Consider the following 22,688-nt stretch of genomic DNA (forward strand, 5'->3'; position numbering starts at 1 on the left):
CCTCACAGAATCCATAGAATTGTAGAGTTGGAAGAGGCCTATAAGGGCATCGAGTCCAACCCCCTGCTCAAGATCAGGAATCCAACTTAAAACATCCCTGACAGGTAGCTGTCTAGCTGCCTCTTGAATGCCTCCAGCACTGAAGAGCCCACCCCCTCCCTAGGTCGTCGGTTCCGTTGTCATACCGCTCTAACAGTTAGGACATTTTTCCTGATGCTCAGCCAAAATCTGGCTTCTTGTAACTTGAGCCCATTTTTCCGTGTCTTGCATTCTGGAATAATGGAGAAGAGATCCCGGCCCTCCTCTGCATGACAACCTTTCAAGTTACTTGAAGAGCGCTATCATATCTCCCTTCAGTCTTCTCAAGGCTAGCCATGCCCAGTTCTTTCAGTCTCTCCTCATAGGGCTTTGCTTCCAGTCCCCTGATTATCCTCGTTGCCCTCCTCTGAACCCGTTCCAATTTGTCTGCATCCGTCTTAAAGTGCGGTGTCCAGAACTGGGCACAGTCCTCAAGATGTGGCCGAACCACTGCTTAATAGAGGGGAACCTGTGCTAGGTGGTGTATGGCTTTTAATGGTATTTTTACAGACACGCTGTGGACCACCTGAATGAAGCTCATGGACCACCAGTGGTCCATGGACCACAGTTTCTACTGTGGCTGGCAGGAGCTGTCCCTGGTTCTGTGGCAGGTCCTCTTCCTCATCACCGGCTACCTGAACTTTTTCCCATCTGCATGCCACACAGATACTCTGCCTGAGTTATGGTCCATTCCTGCCCCCAAATAAAATAAGATTACAGCCCTCGGGGTTCTTAAATAAAAGGATGATCTAAATAAGAAGCTGCCTTTTACTGAGTCAGAGCATCAGTCCATCTGGCTCAGAACATCGACAGCAGATCCCATTTTTCCCTCTACCACTTTATTTCTTGTATCTGGAATAACAGCTTGGATGTGCAAAGAGGAGCTGCTGCTGGTCATATAAAATCTGCATCCCTGTACAAAACATATCCTAAGAGCCCTGCATATCAAGGTGCTGTTAACAGCACAGGCTGCAGGTCAGGCCATATATTTTCCTGGTAAGTTGGCAACCCCACTTAACAGCAGCACAAGAAACGCTGCAAGTGATTCACCCAAGTCGCCAATTGTTGTATCACCATGCGGGGGGGGGGGTAAACAATCTCACTGTCAATGTCTGTTTGTCAGGCAGATTACTGTAAAAGGCAAAGACACCAGAGCAGTTTTCAACCTTGGCAAGCCTCGCCAGAGATGAGCCTGCATCAAAGAGCAACAAACTCTCATTTATTTTAATGACAAATTCCATCTGATCCATTTCCGCCTCGGCCAGGTTTCAGCGTTCCACCACAAGCATCCATTTGCTGCGCAGACATTAGCAGGCGATATAATGCTTCTTATTCCCCGCCCCCCCTTGTAAAAAGCCAACACCTGCTGATCACAACTTCTCAAGCTTTTGTTCAAAAAGGAGCAGGCAAGGTGTTCCCCCCAGTCATTTGGCAGCCCTAACCTCATTGGATTAAAACAACCGACTGAAGCCTTTATTAGCATCCTCAACAGCAGCCTGGGCTGGGGCCCCTTGTTCCTGCCAATGTTTTCACGCTTAGGTTTTATTTTGAGCTTGCATTTCACACATTGATTTGGGGGGAAGGTACTCTTCCTCACCTCGCTGCATGAAATAATCCTCAGGAGACGAGACGATGCACCTGACCCGTTCCTACGTTCCTAGGAGAAGGTGTGTTTTCAAAACAAACATACAATACTGCATGCAACGCAACCCACATGCATAGGGCTTCATATGTATAATGACAGGCGTGGGATTCCCAGGCTGCAGTCCGTGGACTGCTTGAGCATCGTTCAGTTGGCCCACGGCATGTCCACGTTAAATACTCATATTGATTTTTAATTGCATTTCTGTTGTATTACAGTTTGAATTCTATGGAATGCAAACTGTATCACAATAAAATACAGGAAGGCAATAAAAGCAGCAATCGAAATGCAATTAAAAATCATGCAGCACCTCACACAGCACATTAAAATGGCTACAACAGGCAGGGAAAATCAGGTAAGCGGTCCGCCAAGACCATCAGCAATTTTCAAGGGGTTGGGGGGGGGGAGTTTGGAACCACTGATCTACTGCAGAATATCAATCTACTCAGAAGTAAGTCTCCAGTTTGGACATCTGACATTTCTCGCTCCATATGTGGTAGGAGCCTTTGTTGTAGAATCTTGAGCATTACTTTACTTGCATGGGATATTAAGTTCAATAATTACTGCATTCCCTGGGATCCCCTTTCTTTGGAATTGGGATGTACATTGAACGCTTCCAGTCTGTGGGCCATTGTTTAGTTTTCCATATTTCTTGACAAATTTTTGTCAAAATTTGGACAGATTCCGTCCCAGTAGCTTGTAGCAGCTCTATTGGTATGCCATCTGTTCCTGGTGATTTGTTTCTTCCAAGTATTTTAAGAGCAGCTTTTACCTCACATTCTAAAATTTCTGGTTCTTCATCATATGGTTCCTCCGTGAATGAATCTGTCATCCTGTCATCTCTTTTATAGAGTTCTTCAGTAGATTGCTTCCATCTTCCTTTTTTTCCATCTCGGTCAGTCAGTGTGTTCCCCTCTTGATTATTCAGCATCCCTACTCTCGGTTTAAATTTCCCTTTCATTTCTCTAATCTTTTGGAACAGGGCTCTTGTTCTTCCCATTTTGTTGTCCTCTTCTATTTCTACACAATAACTATTGTAATAGTTTTTTCTTTGTCTCTACGTACTAGTCGCTGTATTGTTGCATTTAGGGTTCTGACTGTGTTTCTATCTCCTTTTGCTTTTGCTTTCCTTCTCTCTTTAACCATTTGAAGAGTTTCTTCAGTCATCCACTGAGGTCTTTCGAAGGAGGTGTGAAAATTGGAGGGAGAAACATAAATAATTTAAGATATGCAGACAATACCATACTATTAGCAGAAACCAGTAATGATTTGAAACGAATGCTGAAGAAAGTTAAAGAGGAAAGCACAAAAGCAGGACTACAGCTGAACATGAAAAAGACTAAAGTAATGACAACAGAAGATTTATGTAACTTTAAAGTTGACAATGAGGACATTGAACTTGTCAAGGATTATCAATACCTTGGCACAGTCATTAACCAAGATGGAGACAATAGTCAAGAAATCAGAAGAAGGCTAGGACTGGGGAGGGCAGCTATGAGACACTAGAAAAGGTCCTGAAATGCAAAGATGTATCACTGAACACCAAAGTCAGAATAATTCAGACCATGGTATTCCTGATCTCTATGTATGGATGTGAAAGTTGGACAGTGAAAAAGGCGGATAAGAGAAAAATCAACTCATTTGAAATGTGGTGTTGGAGGAGAGCTTTGCGCATACCATGGACTACGAAAAAGACCAATAGTTGGGTGTTAGAACAAATTAAACCAGCACAGTCACTAGAAGCTAAAATGATGAAACTGAGGCTATCATACTTTGGACACATCATGAGAAGACCTGATTCACCAGAAAAGCCCATAATGCTTGGAAAAACAGAAGGGAGTAGAAAAAGAGGAAGGCCAAGCAAGAGATGGATTGATTCCATAAAGGAAGCCACAGACCTAAACTTACAAGATCTGAACAGGGTGATTCTTGACAGATGCTCTTGGAGGTCATTGATTCATAGGGTCGCCATAAGTTGTAGTCAACTTGAAGGCACATAACAACAAAACTCTCATGTAAGTAGGTGCATAATTGCAGTAAGTAGGTGCAGAATTTCTTGCACTCGGGTCCTGCTTGTGGGCTTCCCCCAGGCACCTGGTTGGCCACTGTGAGAACAGGATGCTGGACTAGATGGGCCACTGGCCTGATCCAGCAGGCTCTTCTTATGTTCTTATGTTCTTAATTAGCACAAATCTATGTGTGCTTCCTTGGAAGAAGGTCCCACCATGCTCAGCAGTTGTCACTAGGCTCTTGTGCCTGAGTTTGCTTATTTCCTTATCCCTCCCAGCCACTTTCCCTTTTGTGCCATGTCTTTACAGATTGTGAGCCCATGGGCTTTTTTATAGCAACCCTGGAAGCAGACCTGGATCCCTTTTTTAGCCAAAGGAGATAAAATACCTGAATTTGCTTTGCTTTTATGTTTCTGTTGTTATTTTAAACTGTTTACAAATAACACTGGTTTTAATTCCAAAAATTGTTTTGATATATGCAGATGCTTTAACTGTTTGTTATATGCTATTATATTGTAAATCGCTTTGGGACCATGAAGGTAGAGCATCTGCTTGGCATGCAGAAGGTCCTGATCTGCAGCATCTCCTGGTAGGACTGAAAGAGACCCTTCCCCCAGCCCCAGCATGCACGTCTCTCGGTGGTGCAGCTTGCAACGCTCCAGGCTTGCCCCCTCCTCTCTGTGCCAAGCCAAGCCGCCTTAGGATGCTGCTGGGGTGGCCACTGGCACATGCATTACCCAGCCAGGCGTCCCCCCCTCCTCTCCACTCCTGGCGCTTGCGCAATCCCCGCACCCCTCTGCCCAAGCACCCCCCCCACGCCTCCTCCTCCCCCTCCCCCCTCCTTCCCTGCGCCCAGCCAGGACGCATGCGCGCTCCCCAGGAGCTGTCAAGTCCTTGTCTGGGTCCCCTCCCATGAGTACTCCAAGGCTGCTGCCTGCTTGCTCCGGCTGCTGCTGTCGCCGCTCTGGCCATTTTGCTCGGGAGGCAGCAATGAAGAGGTAGCAACAATCGCCCCAAGACGGCGGAGACAGGGAGAGCAGCACACCCAGAAGGCTAAGAGCCAGGAAGAATAACATCGACATAAAGCGAGAGATTTTCTTGCAAGCTTATGCTCTGTTTGCAAACGGTTTGGAGGGGTGCCTGCCTCTTTTGGGAGGTGGCTGGGGAAGGAAAAAGGGGTCCGGACCCCCCAGCGTTGGAAATTGCGCTCAGCGTTTCCGCCAGGACCAGCCCCCTCGCCCACCCCTAGCTGGAGCCATGAGCTGGGGGACCGAGCTATGGGTAAGTAGCATCAGAGGGGAAGGGGGAAGATAGGCAGGGGGGTTGCAAAAAGTGGGACGGTGGGTGGGGGCTGTTTCTGCATGGCTGAGCAGGAGGGGGGCAGATTGCATTATCCCTGAGAAGGAGAGAGGGTGTGTGTTTGTATAGATTTTGTTGGAGATTTAAATCTGCACAGATAAAGGTGCGATGAAGTTAGTTAAATAGGTATTCGGCTGGAGATCTGAATCTGCATAGTAAATGGTGTAAGGAAATTAGATCTGCTGGAGATCTAAATCTGGGGCAAAGAAAATGGTGTAAGAAAGTTAACTCTTTCCCAAAACTCGGGGTTGTAGCCTCATGTTAGTCTTACTCAGGGTAGACCCGTTGGAAATAAATAGGCATGGCCAACTTGGGTCCATGAAGTTCAATGGGTCTGCTCTTGAGTTGAACCTGGTTGGCTACAACCCTTTCTGCTTATGGGTGATATCTTCAGGAGATGATAAATGATGATAATACAGTAATTAAGTCATGCTCTAGAGTAGACCCATTTGAAATAAATGGACTTTAAGGTAGCTGTTGAGGTTGTTATTTATTCGAGGTTGCATCCGATGCCGGTCCTAATCCGAGCAGAGCCACTGAAATCAGTTTATTTCAATGGGTCTACTCTGAGTCAGACTAACATTGGAAACAAGCCAATAATAACATGTTGCGTTCAGCGAGGTTTTTCAGGGAGTCGACCCACTGAGATTACCCACCCTTCACCCGTGGCCATATGATCCCATGGCGGGTCACAGCAATGATAAAAATGCAATTCTTGCAGTCAGTTAAACGTTCAGTTTCTTACATGCCCTTCACCGTAAAGTCCTGGGTACAACAATTAAAAAAAACACACACACAATACTAAAATTGGTTAAAACCATTTTGCAAGTCAGAACCCTAGGAGAGGTCTTTTAAAACAACAACCCCACTTAAATCCATTGATTTCGATGGGTCTGCTCTGAGTACGTACACCAAACCTGGGATCTCACAGTGGATTCGTTTCTGTCTCTGGCGCCTGAAAATAACGGTCTTCATCCTCAGGATTTAGACATATTAGGCAATGTAGTGATTAGGAACTCCTTTTCTTGAAAAATAAAAAAAATCAGACCTTTCACAGTGTAGCTGTTTGAAATGGAGAAAGATGGGGGCGTCTTGCATGTGGAAAGCCAGCGTATGAGTGTGCAACACATGTCTAATATTAATTATATGCATCATTAATAATTGCCCTCTGGAATGCATCTCATACATAGCAAAAGAACCAAGGGGTTGGGTAGAACCCACTGAAACGAAAGGGCCTGACTTAATCCTGCTCATTGATTTCAATGGGGTCTACTCTGAGCAGGGTTTAACCTTGGATGCAACCCCAAAACTGCAGTTTGGGGCCATTAGCTGGTGGGGAGGGGGGCAGAGAAAGAGAGAGAGAGAGAGAAACAGGCACTGTGAAGTTTCCTATTGAAAAAATAATAATCTCTGTTTCTCAACTCCAGGAAGGAAATTAGCTGTCATTATTGTGTTGGGGGGGGGAGAAGAGGAAACTGGGAGGGGGTGTTGTGCTTATGAACAGTTTTCTCTGGTTTGTTTTGTTTTTGAGCACCTTTAAACATTTCCCAGAAGAGGGATTTTGTTGGGTTCAGCACAGAAAGAAAATCTATTCCTTGAAAAAACACAAAAAACAACTTGTGCTATATAAAGAGATAAGCAGGCAATAATTTAAATATTTGTTTCATCAGTGGCACAAAAATCTGGTTTTCTTAGACTTTGGGGTTGTTCCATGAGCTGACAGGAGAAATGAGCTTGTATGTTAATAGACACAGCTAATAGCGTTGTAGACAGCCAAGTCCTACACAGAGACGACCCATTGAAATGAATGGATGTAAATAAGGGATGCCCATTCATTTCAGTGGGCTGTAGCCTACTCAGAGTAAACCCATTGAAATGGATGGGCCTAAGTTAGCCATGTGCATCAGTTTCAGCTATTCTGCTCTGAGTGGGAATCGATTAGATACAGCCCAATGGGTCTACTCTTGAGTAGGACTAGGACTGGATCCAACACCTGGTGATTTGCTTTTAGGATTTAAAGGGGGGGAACAACAGCAGAAACTGACTTTCAAAGCATTGCTTCCCCCCCCCCTTTGTTGCAAAGGTTTAGCAGAAAGGCAGAGCCCTGGCTTTTATATACAAACGGATCCAGTTTCAAGAACCGTTATGGGGCAGAGCAAACAGGCTCGAAGGAAAGTGTGGGGTGGAGCCGGAAGATCATGCTTGCACATTTGATTTTGCTTACCCGGTTTAACAACTGCACTTGGGAAGTTGGGTTCAGAGCTGCCCCTCCTCCCTACCGCCAGGGTAAAGCTGCACAGATGCTATGCCCCCAAAGAGCCTTTACCCACCCACCCCCAGTGGATTTTGTGCACCCTGCAATGGAGAGAGCAGACCCTAGGCTCAAATCCCCAGTGCTAACCTGAGCCAGTTGCAGCAGTCTCTCGTTGTAACCTACCCCTTCATAATGATTTTAGGGGCTCAGTGTTTAGAGCAGATGCCTTGCATGCAGAAGGACACAAATTCAATCCCCAGTGCCATCTGCAGGAGGGCTGGGAGAGACCCCCTCTCTCAAACCTGGAGAGCCACTGCCGGTCAGTGTAGACAATACTGAACTCGATGGACTGTGACTTGGTACAAGGCAGCTTCTCACTAAAATCGTCCTTTTATTTTAGAACCATCAGGACTGGAAACTTACCTTGTTTTGAAGGAAAGGGCGTAGCTCAGGGGTAGGGCATGCACCTTGCACACAGGCCCCAGGTTCGGTCCCCAGCATCTCCATGAGAGCTGGGAGAGACTCCTGCCTAAAACCCTGGAGAGCTGCTGCCGGTCAGTGCAGGTAGTGCTGTGCTAGAAAGATCAATAGTCTGACTCATTATGAAGCAACTTCCTGTGTTCCTACGACTGCGAGGATAAAATAGGAAAGGACCAAGTCCTGTTTGTGGGCTTCCTAAAGGAGCATTGGATGACCCTGCACTGGGTTCTAGTTTTATGTAAGGGGTGTGTGTTTCTCCATCCTCTTTTTCTACGCCCTGCACATGGGATGCTCTTGCTGTCGGCAATCTCCTCGCCATACTGCTCCTGCCATCTTTGAGGCGCTCCCTCCTTCCACAGCTGGACTGCAAGAACCCAGAGGCAATGAGGTTAGCACCAGCAGAGAGGGCATATCCCTGACCAAGAGGAGCTTCCTGAATTGGGGCCTCCGGCTTGACGTCCTTGAGCTGATCTTGGTTTTGGAACATGTGGGTGCCTAAAAGTGGGTACCTAAAACGGTGCTTTTCATCAGCTGGTATAGAGAGCCTGGCTGGGAGTCCAGAGTCTGTGAGTTCAAATCCTCGCTTGTGTCTCCTGGGTGTCAAGGGCCAGCTAAAGGTCATCCCCACAGGGAGTGGCTCAGGGGTTACCACCTGGGCAGCCATGGGCAAGCTGCAGAGTCCCAAGGAGCCCACTTGCCCCCCAGCTGGCCGTTGCGGACAAGGGAGGGGCTGGCTTGTGCAGCTGTGGCAAGCTGAGCAGGCCCTAGCCAGCTGGGGAGGACTAGCCTCAGAGGGAGGCAATGGGAAACCCCCTCTGAATAGTGCTGACCATTCATAGGGTCACCATAAGTCAGGATCGACTCGAAGGAAGTCCATTTCCATTTTTCAAAGTGGTGCTTAAAAATATAAGAGTTTTATACCAGGGATGGATAACCTCAGGCCCAGTGGTCAAATGTGGCCCCCAAACCTCGCAGCCTGGCCCTTGGAACTCTTCCCAGCCACACCCTTTCCTGAACTACATTCCTCTCCATTGCACCCTCCTCGGGTGCTTTTGCCTGGCTGGAACACGCCCTCGAATTCTGATCGTGCCTCTTTCCAGGGTGGAGGACAGAAAAGGCTGTCTGTGTGTATAGAAACTAGCCTACCTTACAAAGATAATATTCCCACTGCTTGCTTTGCCCACTTTAGCCCCTGGCCTGGCCCGCCAATACCATGTGGCCCCCAGAAGATTGTTTTTAGAAGGGAATGCGGCCCCTGTGCTGAAAAATGTTCCTTGCTCCTATGGTTTTGCCCGCTGGAAAGGATGCAGAAGTGTGTGGCAAGCACTGTGGAGCAGAATCATATTAAAAGGTTCCTCTCTTCTTTTTCTGTTTTTGGATGTGTGGGTTTGTGGATGGACTAAACCGCTTAATGACAGGGTCATTTAACTGCGGGCAAGGTTTCTGCATTGGCCAGAGGGTTGGCCGAAGGGAATTTGAGCTGGAGGCTGTGAATGGTATGGAATTAGCGGGTTGTGTGGCATGCGAGACGCCTTAGGATTTCGGACTTGTGGGCGGGCTCTGAAGGCCCAGCCGTGGCTGCAGATCAAAGGTCAGGAGCGCGAGCAGCTTTCGGGGAAACGTGTTGTCTTGAGGGGCAAAGACTTCTAGGAACCGGTCCTGGTTTCCCTGTGAATTTTGGCCAACAAGTTGATTCAGCAGGTTGCTGCAGGGGAGATGACAGGCTCCGCTTTCCAGGTGAAACAAGTAATTACAAAGTTGTCTGTCTCTCTGGAGATTCCTGTGGTGTGCGCTAAACAGGAGTGACGTTGGCGGGGGGGAAATCAACGGATGATGCTATGTCTGGTCACTGTTAATGGCTGTTGCATTGGCTTTTGCTGGTGATGCAATGAGCTCCATGCTTGCTGCAGGTACCTATTTCCTGTAACAACTTCCCTGCTAGGTAGGACAGGCGCTTCAAGCCTAAACCCTTGGGGCAGAGCCGTAGCTCAGTGGTAGAGCACCTGCTTTGCATGCAGAAGGTCCCAGGTTAAATCCCCAGCATCTCCAGGTAGGGCTAGAGTTGCTGCCAGTCAGTGTAGACAATACTGAGCTAGATGGACCAATGTTCTGACTTGGTATAAGGCAGCTTCCTGTTTTCCTAATCCAGTTCTGTGAACCACAGCCTCCTTGAAACTGAAGAGGCTCCAGCTGTGCATTCTTGAGGCTGACCAGTTTTGAGCTTTTCGGCAAACAGCCTCTGGGCATGGGTAGAAAGCCTTTCCCCGAAGAGGGCCTGAGTGCCTTGTGCTTGCTAGAGAAAAGCCTCAGCCTGTATAGAACGATGTCCCTTTTCGTGTAGCGAGAGGCTTTCATTTTGAGGAATGCCCTAACATTTGGCAAAAGCCTGTTTTACCAAAGCCGGGGACAGGGATGGGGGGGTTAATTGGCATGTGCAGGCAGGGTTTTGCAAAGCTGCGGAGGTAAAATAAGCACCTGTTTGCGAGTGAGAACAAATCTGAGGTGTTTTGTCCTACTTGAGGAGACTTGATAGGCACAACAGTGTAAGAGCAGCTGGGAGCTACATGTGCCTTGAAGGCTGTCTGTGTTGCCTGAGATACTTCTGCATGAGAATTTCAACCCGTAGGGTTTTTTTCTTCTTAAGTTTCTGGTCCTCAAGAGTTATAAAATTTGAACACACACTGAAAATACCAAACAGTCTGAAACAAAGTAAAAAAACAACAACACAGTTGAATGCCCATCTCCTTGCATTGAGAGTTTTTAAGGCCTCAGGCACATCTGAGAGGTGATCAGTTTCCAAAAAGAGCTTTGCTTGTTTGTTGACTTAGTAATAAAGCGTATATCCCAAAGTATCTTTGGACGAGGCACATTCTAATAATACAAAACAGGCAGATTGTTAGTTAAGCACAACAAATGTTTGAGACGCCTTCACAAAAACATGTTTACTCTGAGGCTGAAATGGAAATGGACTGCCTTCAAGTCGAATCCCGACTTATGGTGACCCTCTGAGTAGGGTTTTCATGGTGAGCGGTATTCAGAGGGGGTTTCCCATTGCCTCCCTCTGAGGCTAGTCCTCCCCAGCTGGCTAGGGCCTGCTCAGCTTGCCCCAGCTGCACAAGCCAGCCCCTTCCTTGTCCGCAACTGCCAGCTGGGGGGCAAGTGGGCTCCTTGGGACTATGCAGCTTGCCCACGGCTGCACAGGTGACAGGACACGTAACCCCTGAGCCACTCACTGTGGGGGTGATCTTTAGCTGGCCCTTGACACCCAGGAGACACGAGTGAGTATTTGAACTCACAGACTCTGGACTCCCAGCCAGGCTCTCCTCCCAGGGCTTAAATCCATTGTATATTAGGAACATAGGACCGTAAAAAGCTGCTTTTTACTGTGTCAAATATTGGTCTGTCCAGCTCAGTCTTGTCTGCACTGATTGGCAGTAGGTCTCCATGGTTTCAGGCAAGAATATCTCTCAGCTCTACCTGGAGATGCCATTGGCGATTGAACAAAGGGCCTTCTGCATGTAAGGCAGATGCTGTGCCTCTGACGATGGCATTTCCCCTATGCTGATGCGGCGTGCATTTGAGAAATATTTTATTTTAAGGATTGAAACATATTTTCAAAGTTGCTCGGCTGCTAGAAAAGCAATCCAAGCAACAGAGAGCGGGGTATCCTAATTGCTGCAAAACTGGGACATAATTCTCAATTTCCCACTTGAGAATTTTCCACCAAAACATCCCACTGTCTGTCACTGAAATAGGTTTCAACAGTTTCCTGCTGAAATATGTTTCAGTGGGGGGGTGGCAGGAGGGGTCTTCTAACGGTTAACCTTTTCAGCATTTAGGCATAGCCAGCAGGTAATGTTGCGGCCATGTTGCTGTTGTTGCAACAAATAAATCCATTATTGTCGAGTTAGATGTTTAGAGGAAAATTATCATCAGGAAGTGAGGCGCAGAGTACAAGACTTTCTGCTCTACCATTTCCTTTTGTGGTGTGCTGTCAAGTTACGCAGCCAAGCTGAACCCGCAATGCAACCTGATTCACGCAGACCTCTTGCCATTTATGTCCTATGTGCTTAATGTCTGCAGAGAACTACCAAGTGCCTGTGTTCAGGGTTGCCAATCTATCCAGTATTTTACTGGTCCAACCAGTAAAACTGTGTTCCAGCTAGGATTGGGGGTTCAATTCAATTCAGTTCGCATTTAAAGGTGAACTTGCCAAATTAGCACTTTCCAAAATGCAGCCACCCTTTGAAATTTCCACCTTTCTGAATTTTGCAAAGTACTTTTCCAGCTGAGTAATTGTACAAAAATCCATGTGCTAGGACAAAGTGTTGATATAAATACATATAATGGTGAAAATAACATACCAAAGGATGTTATGTTACCAAAAATTGCTTTGTAAAATGTGTATATTAGGAAAAATTGCATAAAAGAATGTGTACGTTACGAGAAATTTGCACTAAAATGCTGGTGAATGTTCATGAGGCCTTTTAAAAAAGAATTGCAAAGTGTGAAAAACTGAACTTATGATTGGAGAAATCCAATGATTAGCGCATTTATTGGCAGATGACGGATTCACAGGTTACAGCATGCCGGCAATTGATGACAAATAAGATGATGTAGGAATATCAAAATAATGTATATTGATTATACTCATCCATTCAGTGCTGATCTTATGTATTTTATATGGTTTTGATTTTTGTTTATGATGTATATGCATTGGTCTGTGACTGAAATACAATTTTATTTACCTCTGCCCATCCCTTATTCCAGCTGCTAATCAGCATGGGAGGGGGCGGTTCTGAAAAGCCATTCTGTTCCAGATTCTCCCAGGACTTGCAGGATTCTGCGCTGGCTCTGTTGATCTGGCCCCAATCCTGGGGCCCTGGCTCCACCTCTGCTATGCCACCCTAACTCCGCCCCATCACCTGATAGATACTGTGCAAACAGGAATCATAGAATCGTAGAGTTGGAAGGGGCCTATAAGGCCATTGAGTCCAACCTCCTCAATGCAGGAATCCAACTTGAAAGCATCCCCAACAGGTGGCTCTTGAAGGCCTCCAGGGTTGAAGAGCCCACCACCTCCCTAGGTCATTGGTCCCATTGTCATACCGCTGTAACAGGAAGTTTTTTCCTGATGTTCAGCCAAAATCTGGCTTCCTCCAACTTGAGCCCATTATTCCGTGTCCTGCACTATGAGATGATCGAGAAGAGATCCTGGCCCTCCTCTGTGTGGCAACCTTTCAAGTCCTTGAAGAGGGCTTTCAAGTCTCCCTTCAATCTTCTCATCTCAAGTCTAAACATGCCCAGTTCTTTGTTGCCCTCCTCTGAACCTGTTCCAGTTTGTCTGCATCCTTCTTCAAGTGCGGTGTCCAGAACTGGATGCCGGTCTCAAGATGGGGCCTAACCAGGGCTGAATAGAGGGAAACCAGTACTTGCTGGATGCTGGAACAGATCCAGGGTGGTGAAGCTTTTAAGCCTGGGGAATCCAGATCATTCTCTGTCCCCCACCCCCGGGGACCAATGTTGATAGGCGGGCAGGACAGCCTACTTGTCAATCACCTGGCATCAGATGATTGACAGGTGAGTTGCTCTGCCCACATGTCAATATTTTCATTGAAACCGCAACTAAAACGGAGCCTTCCCGCCACCATCCCGGTTTCAGCACTGGTTTGCATGCACACTGCGTCAGTCTTCTGTAGCAAGGCACCCTTCCGCCGCCAATCGGGAAGTCACTTTGCATGCATGGGTGCGTGTTGTGGGTGGTGCGGCATCTTCTGGTGGTAGCTGGTAGTTTCTGCAGTCCTCCCACAGATCTGTGTTGTAATAGCAAGCATGCCAGATTGTGTGTGGATAAACTTCGCTTGGTGTTTACACTGAAAGATGACACATTCTGTCATTGTGTAGTGGGGGGAAATGCAGATTGAGCCAAAATGTGTTTCCACTGTCCCCAAAAAGTCAGGTATACCTGCAGCTTAGGAGCAGAAGCATGTTCTACTCGTGAAGAGTTCCACAGTAGAACGCAGGAAGCTGCCTTATGCAGAGTCAGACCATTGGACCATCTCAGTATTGTCTGCACTGACCGGCAGCAGCTCTCCAGGATTTAGGGACACAGGAGATCCACAGCACACACTCCCTTGTGTGTGTGTCTGTGTGAGTCACTGTTCCAAGGACTCTTCCTGATTAGAAGCAGGAAGGCCCAGAGCACTGCCTTGTGAAGAGATGCAACGGGCTGTCTCCTTTGATGGACATACATCATTCTTCTGCCATTGAGGTGACTGAATGAGCCAGTTGCATCAGACCCAAAGCAGCGACATTGCAGAGGTACTTATCACCACAGAGGCTGATGGGAACCTGACCAGCCCAGAGCCATAAATCATACAGAGATGCAGCCTAGACAGGTCGCTTCAGGCTCATAGCAGCCTTTAATTTATTTATCTCTCTGCACACTAGCAGTTGGTTAACCGGCAGCACCTTAGCATTCCTCCTTTGAGAATCAGTGGTGCTGAATCAATGCTGATAAATGCTTGATGGCAGGTATTCCCGCTGCACCTTGCATACACACTATAATTTCTTCTTTGATTCCTTACCAATATTTGTCTGTGACGCTTCAGGTTTTGCAATGAATAAGGTATTGTAGACATGCATTTGAAAAAAAACAGCAACAGCAAAGTAGGCCCACTAATGAATCATTTTAAGGCTTGCCTTTGGCTCAGCATAGCTATTCTGCAGAACAACCATCTTGCTGCAACTGTGGGTGCTTTTTTTTTTTTTTTGCATTTCCTGACCTTGATGATAGCAGCAGGAGCTTACACTCCTGCTAAAGCACGTTTTAGAAGTGATTGTTGCTTAAAGCTGCCTCCTTGCCTGCTTGCTTCTCTATTAAATGGACCTGCAAAGCCAGATCCTTTTAGTGAGGCATTCAATCGGGATTTAAACTCTGCACCTGTTTTTATTTGCATCTTTAAGAGGTCTGGTCAATTCCCATCATGGTTCCTAAGCTGTCGTTGGCTGTTCCCAACGTGGATCTTTGAAAGGGTAAACATAAGAACATAAGAAGAGCCTGCTGGATCAGGCCAGTGGCCCATCTAGTCCAGCATCCTGTTCTCACAGTGGCCAACCAGGTGCCTGGGGGAAGCCCGCAAGCAGGACCCGAGTGCAAGAACACTCTCCCCTCCTGAGGCTTCCGGCAACTGGTTTTCAGAAGCATGCTGCCTCTGACTAGGGTGGCAGAGCACAGCCATCACGGCTAGTAGCCATTGATAGCCCTGTCCTCCATGAATTTGTCTAATCTTCTTTTAAAGCCATCCAAGCTGGTGGCCATTACTGCATCTTGAGGGAGCAAATTCCATAGTTTAACTATGCGCTGAGTAAAGAAGTACTTCCTTTTGTCTGTCCTGAATCTTCCAACATTCAGCTTCTTTGAATGTCCACGAGTTCTAGTATTATGAGAGAGGGAGAAGAACTTTTCTCTATCCACTTTCTCAATGCCATGCATAATTTTATACACTTCTATCATGTCTCCTCTGATCCGCCTTTTCTCTAAACTAAAAAGCCCCAAATGCTGCAACCTTTCCTCGTAAGGGAGTCGCTCCATCCCCTTGATCATTCTGGTTGCCCTCTTCTGAACCTTTTCCAACTCTATAATATCCTTTTTGAGATGAGGCGACCAGAACTGTACACAGTATTCCAAATGCGGCCGCACCATAGATTTATACAACGGCATTATGATATCGGCTGTTTTATTTTCAATACCTTTCCTAATTATTGCTAGCATGGAATTTGCCTTTTTCACAGCTGCCGCACACTGGGTCGACATTTTCATCGTGCTGTCCACTACAACCCCGAGGTCTCTCTCCTGGTCGGTCACCGCCAGTTCAGACCCCATGAGCGTATATATGAAATTAAGATTTTTTGCTCCAATATGCATAATTTTACACTTGTTTATATTGAATTGCATTTGCCATTTTTCCGCCTATTCACTCAGTTTGGAGAGATCTTTTTGGAGCTCTTCGCAATCCCTTTTTGTTTTAACAACCCTGAACAATTTAGTGTCGTCAGCAAACTTGGCCACTTCACTGCTCACTCCTAATTCTAGGTCATTAATGAACAAGTTGAAAAGTACAGGTCCCAATACCGATCCTTGAGGGACTCCACTTTCTACAGCCCTCCATTGGGAGAACTGTCCGTTTATTCCTACTGTCTGCTTTCTGCTTCTTAACCAATTCCTTATCCACAAGAGGACCTCTCCTCTTATTCCATGACTGCTAAGCTTCCTCAGAAGCCTTTGGTGAGGTACCTTGTCAAACGCTTTTTGAAAGTCTAAGTACACTATGTCCACTGGATCACCTCTATCTATATGCTTGTTGACACTCTCAAAGAATTCTAATAGGTTACTGAGACAGGACTTTCCCTTGCAGAAGCCATGCTGGCTCTGCTTCAGCAAGGCTTGTTCTTCTATGTGCTTGGTTAATCTAGCTTTAATAATACTTTCTACCAGTTTTCCAGGGACAGAAGTTAAGCTAACTGGCCTGTAATTTCCAGGATCCCCTCTGGATCCCTTTTTGAAGATTGGTGTTACATTTGCCACTTTCCAGTCCTCAGGCACGGAGGAGGACCCGAGGGACAAGTTACATATTTTAGTTAGCAGATCAGCAATTTCACCTTTGAGTTCTTTGAGAACTCTCGGGTGGATGCCATCCGGGCCCGGTGATTTGTCAGTTTTTATATTGTCCATTAAGCTTAGAACTTCCTCTCTCGTTACCACTATTCGTCTCAGTTCCTCAGAATCCCTTCCTGCAAATGTTAGTTCAGGTTCAGGGATCTGCCCTATATCTTCCACTGTGAAGACAGATGCAAAGAATTCATTTAGCTTCTCTGCAATCTCCTTATCGTTCTTTAGTACACCTTTGACTCCCTTATCATCCAAGGGTCCAATTGTCTCCCTAGATGGTCTCCTGCTTTGAATGTATTTATAGAATTTTTTGTTGTTGGTTTTTATGTTCTTAGCAATGTGCTCCTCAAATTCTTTTTTAGCATCCCTTATTGTCTTCTTGCATTTCTTTTGCCAGAGTTTGTGTTCTTTTTTATTTTCTTCATTCGGACAAGACTTCCATTTTCTGAAGGAAGACTTTTTGCCTCTAAGAGCTTCCTTGACTTTGCTTGTTAACCATGCTGGCATCTTCTTGGCCCTGGCGGTACCTTTTCTGATCTGTGGTATGCACTCCAGTTGAGCTTCTAATATAGTGTTTTTAAACAACTTCCAAGCATTTTCGAGTGATGTGACCCTCTGGACTTTGTTTTTCAGCTTTCTTTTTACCAATCCCCTCATTTTTGTGAAGTTTCCTCTTTTGAAGTCAAATGTGACCGTGTTGGATTTTCTTGGCAATTGGCCAAGAATTCCAGATTCTACGTCACCTGTGGCTGTGTCAGGGCAGAACAGTACGTGACAAAGGGATCCTGCGTCCAGTTACCTGGCTGCAGATCTTTCAGCAGCAGGCTGCCTGGGGCTGATGGGAGTATTTATTTTAAGCATTTATACCCCACTTGTCACCATCTGGTTCCTCAAGCGGTTTACAAACTTTTTAAAAAAATGCAATATACAAGCCCTTAAAAGCCTAAATTAAAGCATCAGAGATTAAAACATCAGAGCATCGTTCATGCAGCAAAGGCCTCCTGAGATAAAACTATTTTAAACCAGGTGTTGGACAGTCCCCACCTGATTTCACAGAGTTGGGCCCAATACACAGAAGGCACAACTCCTCATTGTGTACAAGAATGCTCATGCTAGCGTAGAATGAGCATATAAATGCATATATTAGTGTAAAAAAACACCACATACACACATTCGTTATATTACTTTGCAAAAATGTGTGTATTCAACACAGTTGCATACAAAAATGCTCATATGAGTTCACACTAAAAGGCAGATGAATTTTCATGAGGCCTTTGTTTCATGTGTGAAATACAAACCGATGTGGAAATCAGTAGTGTAGTGGCAAATTCAGAAGTGCTGGGTCCCTTCATGATAGTCTCTGCTACACCCCCTCCTCTATCCCTTTTTTTTCTTTATTCTTTTACTGCTGGGTTGAGAATGAGATCCTTGTTAATGCCTTCTCCTGCAACAACAGTTGTTCGTAGGAGCCAATCAACATGAAAGGGGAGGGTGTTAACTGCCGGGAAGAGTCTTCTCGGTGGCTGACTCACCACCTTTCACTCCGATAACCTCCAATCAGCAGGAAAGGACAAGGAAGCATGGTAGAAGACTCCTCTTAGTAGCTAACACACTCTCCTTTCATGCTGCTTGGCTCATAGGATGTTGGAGGCATAGAGACCCTGCTGGGACCCTGCTCCTAAAAAAGTAACGGGTATAACACACACACACCCCCGAGACCCTGGACGACTACACCCCTGGTGGAAATGCAGAGGACTGATCTGAAGAGTGAGAAAGCTAGAAACAGAGAGAAGCCAAAACCGACCAATTCTGCTTCCCATGTCAGAGGCCTCTGGGAATTGTAGTCTAGTACTTGCATTACTCTTTTATCCTGCCTCTGAAGGAATACTGATTTATGTAGTAACTAGATGAAGTCATTTGAAAAGATGAAGTCTTTTCAAGCGTGGTGATTCTTGGGGAAAATGGCCTCCATGTTAGCCTGAGTCAAACAAGCACACATATTCAAATATTCAGAAATTTCCACCACCCTTAGCTCACCGAGGGGAAATCTGGGGCAGGCAGGAAGTGGTGGTTACTAGGTCTTTTTCAGGTTTTTATATGCATGAGTGTTATCACAAAAAGGAATCTGTCACTGTGGTGTTTTTTTTTAAAGTTGTTCACTTAGTATTGTCAGAACAATGGGTTGTTCATCTCCTTCTATTTCTGATGTTAAGGTGTGAGCGACACTGCATTACGTAGTCGGAAGAACACTAGCCACGGACAAAAGAGGGTCTGCATCTGCAGAATTTATGTATTATCTATTTCAGGTGTTTATATACTGCTCAGTATTCAGGATTTCTAAGCAGTGTGCTATTATTATTATTATTATTATTATTTATTATTATTATTATTAAGGCATACAAAGAATTAAAAACAATTAGCTACCAGACTAAGTTCAAGGTTTGGGTGTATAAAACCCTATACAGCTCGGGACCAGGATACCTGAAAGACCATCTTATCCCTCATATACCCAGCCGATCTCTGCTCTCTGCAGGTGAGGGCCTCCTGCAGATACCATCTTATCAGGAGGTCCGTTCTGCGCAGCACTGGAAACTGACCTTCAGCATTGTGGCACCGACCCTTTGGAGTTCCCTCTCCTTAAATATTAGACAGGTGCCACCTCTGTTAGCTTTTTAGTGCCTGATGAAGACCTCCTTTCAACAAGCCTTTTAAGTAGAGACCTTATCCTAGTCTGCATTTGTTGTGGAATTGCTTTTAAGACGTTTTTAATGTTTTGAAGATTTTTAAAGATCTTTTTTCAAACATCTTTTCTAAAAAAAAAATGTTTTTAGTGTTTTATCACTTGTTTGCTGCCCTGGGCTCCTTCTGGGAGGAATAGTGGGATAGACATTTAATAAACAAATAAATAACAATTTTTAAAAAAATTAAAATTCATCCTGGAAATAGAAAACCATCTTAACATGCTTGCTGGAATAGGAACGTCTTTTTCAACTTGGGACAGGAAGCTGTGTGATCTCAGCTGGAAGGGAGTCCCACAAAATTGGGCCCACAATACTAAATCTTTAGCTTCTTGGAGTTACCAGCTGTGCATCTGAGCCATGGAGGGAGCACCAACAGAGATCTCTTCTGAGATCACTGAAGATCACAGTGAACAGGCCAGGATGTAAGCGATCAAGCAGTCCTTAAGGTTTCCTAGAGCCAAGTTGTTAAAGGGCCTTGTCGGTTGATACAAGAACCTTGAAGAGCAGTGCCATGGCTGTGTCTATCATGAAGGGATCCTGCACTTCTGAATTTGCTATTACACTACCAAGGACATGCCTGGATAGGAAAGGTCCTACTTTTGGCTATCACTGCTGTTTGGCTGTTCCACTAACTAAGCCCCACCTAGAGAACTGGGGCAGCCCCCAGATTTACAGAAGTGCAAAAATCTTTGGAGGGGGGACCATAAGGGATGGGACAAACCCCAAATCCAGCCCAGTGAGGAGCAAGGGGTCCACAATGGCTGCAGGATGGTGGCTGCCTGGTGATGATAGCAGGGAAAGAGAAAACAGAATGGTGAATCGTGGAGGAGGGTGAGGCTGGCTGACCAGCACCACCCTGCCTCTCCTGTGGATTTTTTTTTAACAGGAGCTGATGGCTCGGAGATAACAGGGAGATTGGAATGTGAGAGCCTTTTGGGGAAGATGACTCACCCTTCCCCGCCTTCTCCACTGCTGAGGTTGAGTCTTAAGGTCTCCCTATGGAAGAAACTGCTTTTTTTGAGAGAGACTGAGAAAGACAGATGACTTTCAGCAAAAGGCGTCTTGGAGCGCAGGCCTCTCTCTCTCTGGGAATCTGGCATGGGGCACCAAATCTGCTCCCCACCAGATAGGAATGGGGAAGAAATTTGATTCAATTCTCATTTCAAGCCAAATGCATCAATTTTGCACTTTCCAAAACAAGGGGAGGACTTAAATACAGCCATCCTTCAAGATTCACACTTCTTTGAATTTTGCAATACAGTTCGCCAGCTAGTGTTTACAAAAACACATATGCCGGGGGAGGAAAGTGGGCATAAAATGAATATATGTATATATATATATATAAACATGCACGAATGCATTATTGGACAGGAAATAGCTTGCAAAAATGTATACGTTAGTCAAAGCTGCCTGCAAAAATGTGTTTATTAAGAGAAATTCGTGCTAAAATGCTGGAGAATTTTCATGAGGTTTTTTTAAAAAAATCTGTATACTGCTGCAGAAAAGTGGAGAACTGAATTTAAGATTGGAAAAATGAGACACTGAGAGATCTTTCCATCCCTAGTGCCGGGAGCGCGTGTGCTGTTTGTCCCAAACTAGGTGCTAGGTGCGTATTTGCAATTAAAGCAAATATTACCAAAAAGTAGAAAACAAAGAAGAAGGCTCCCAGGGATCTCTCCTCCAAAAGGAAGCCAAATGCAAGCTGTGCTACTCTTGGAAATTCTCTCTGCTTGGAGAACACAGCCATTGTGGCTAGTAGCCATTGCTGGCCTTCTCCATGAGTGTGTCGCATCCTCTCTGAAAGCCATCCAAGTTGGTGGCCATTGCTGCCTCCTATGGGCGCAAATCCCAGGGTCGGACAATGTGAAGAAGTCCTTTCTTTTGTCTGTTGTAGGACTGCAACTCCCATCATCCCTGACTACTGGCCATCCCGGTTGGGGCTGTGGGGAGTCCAATAACCACAGGTGGCCATAGGTCCTCCTTGATCCTTAATGGGGGAATGCTTCTTCTGAATTAGAGTAATTCTTGCATGCAATTCCCTGATATCCCTGGAAAGAGGGATTGAATGATAAATCACTCTGCAAACTGTAGCTCTGGGAGAGGAATGGGGGTCTCCTAACAACTCTCAGCACCCTTCACAAACTACAATTCCCAGGGGGAATTCTTTGGGAGAGGAAGCCAAGACTCTTTAAAGTGGTGTGATACCGCTTTAAATGTATAGCACAGATAGGGACTAACTGGGCAGCCAAAATTATATATACCATCTGTCACCACTTTGAGATTCTTGAAATATTAAGCCATCTATAAATCCTTTTTAAAATAAATAATATATACTTTTACGGGTGAAGAGGGTCCTTCAAATACCTGGCTAGTTGAAATAGACTTTCTACAACCTGCATTCCAGTTGGTATCTATCTAGGATTTGGAGTGGGCTGTTGTTTTAAACTGTTTTTATGTTTGCAATTGCTTTTTTTTTAAAACAATTGTTTTTAAACATGCATTTTTGTATATGTATATGAGCTCCTGCTGGGAGGAACGGTGGGATACAAATCAAATAATAAATAAATATGTAACCATTATAGGTGTTGATATTGTAAAATCGCTTTGGGATGGTTTGTGGGAAGCGATTCATAAATGGAATTCATAATAATAATATTTAGACTGGCACTAGATACATTCATATACTTGGTAAATATATAGATGGAATGACCAGCTTGGCTAATGTGTCCTGCTGGGAAGTCAGCACCAGGTTTTTAAGGGGGGTGGGTGGGCGGAAAGGTCAAGGAACAATTATCTTGCAAGAGGGGCTTGTCCCTGGACTCAATGATCATGTTGAGTTCATGTCCCTGGATTGTGCTTTGGGATGCCAGTTTATCTAGCCAGTAATTAATCCGAAGGAAGTTCCCTGTGATTAGGCTTCATGTGTTTAAATTACAGTTCTCTCATTCATAGGAACGCCGTTGTGGTTTGGTGCATGTGTTGAAGTAGGCTTATTTGGCGTCTAATGGCTGTGTGGCAAACATCTTGAGCGCGCAGAGAGTAAGTTTGACGGTGCTTCCTGCATGTAGCAATCTAGCTCTTGAGGGAGAGTGCTATAGGCTTGAATGGTTCTCATTTTCTACGTACAGGGATTTGTTGTCATCGTTTAATTTGTGTGGCGGAGGATTCAAAGACGACATTCCCCTACCTGCGCCCGAGATTTAATGTTACCATGTGTTGTTGCGTATGGTTATACTGTGTAGATCTCTTTATGCTGTGTATGTTGTTTTGGAATTTTATTTGCTCCTTATAATAAGTTAAAAAAAAAAAGACTGGATCCCTCCCCAAATTGACGTTGTATGGTCTAGGAAGGACTCTACCATGGAGGCCATGTCTTAATCTGCTGACTGACCTTTCACCACATGGGCACAGGGTGGGTGACAGCGATTTAGAAAGACAATATTCAAATCAATTT

General features: G+C 45.4%; 1 protein-coding gene across 18 annotated transcripts in view; it reads left to right on the forward strand.

Moving 5' to 3' along the window:
• Window positions 1-4,619: 4,619 nt before the first annotated feature.
• The window catches only part of FNBP1 (formin binding protein 1), a 106,906-nt gene continuing 88,837 nt past the window's right edge, over window positions 4,620-22,688 (forward strand). For 10 of the 18 annotated variants that reach the window (XM_061603804.1, XM_061603803.1, XM_061603808.1 and 7 more), the window contains exon 1: window positions 4,621-5,010. In XM_061603804.1, coding sequence (XP_061459788.1) covers window positions 4,987-5,010 — 24 coding nt within the window. In that variant the 5' untranslated portion in view covers window positions 4,621-4,986. Of the gene's footprint in view, window positions 5,011-22,688 lie in introns of all 18 variants that reach the window. The other 8 variants (XM_061603821.1, XM_061603817.1, XM_061603818.1 and 5 more) reach the window with 3 other exon arrangements.

Source organism: Rhineura floridana, chromosome 20 (assembly GCF_030035675.1).
Source record: "Rhineura floridana isolate rRhiFlo1 chromosome 20, rRhiFlo1.hap2, whole genome shotgun sequence".
NCBI lineage: Eukaryota > Metazoa > Chordata > Lepidosauria > Squamata > Rhineuridae > Rhineura > Rhineura floridana.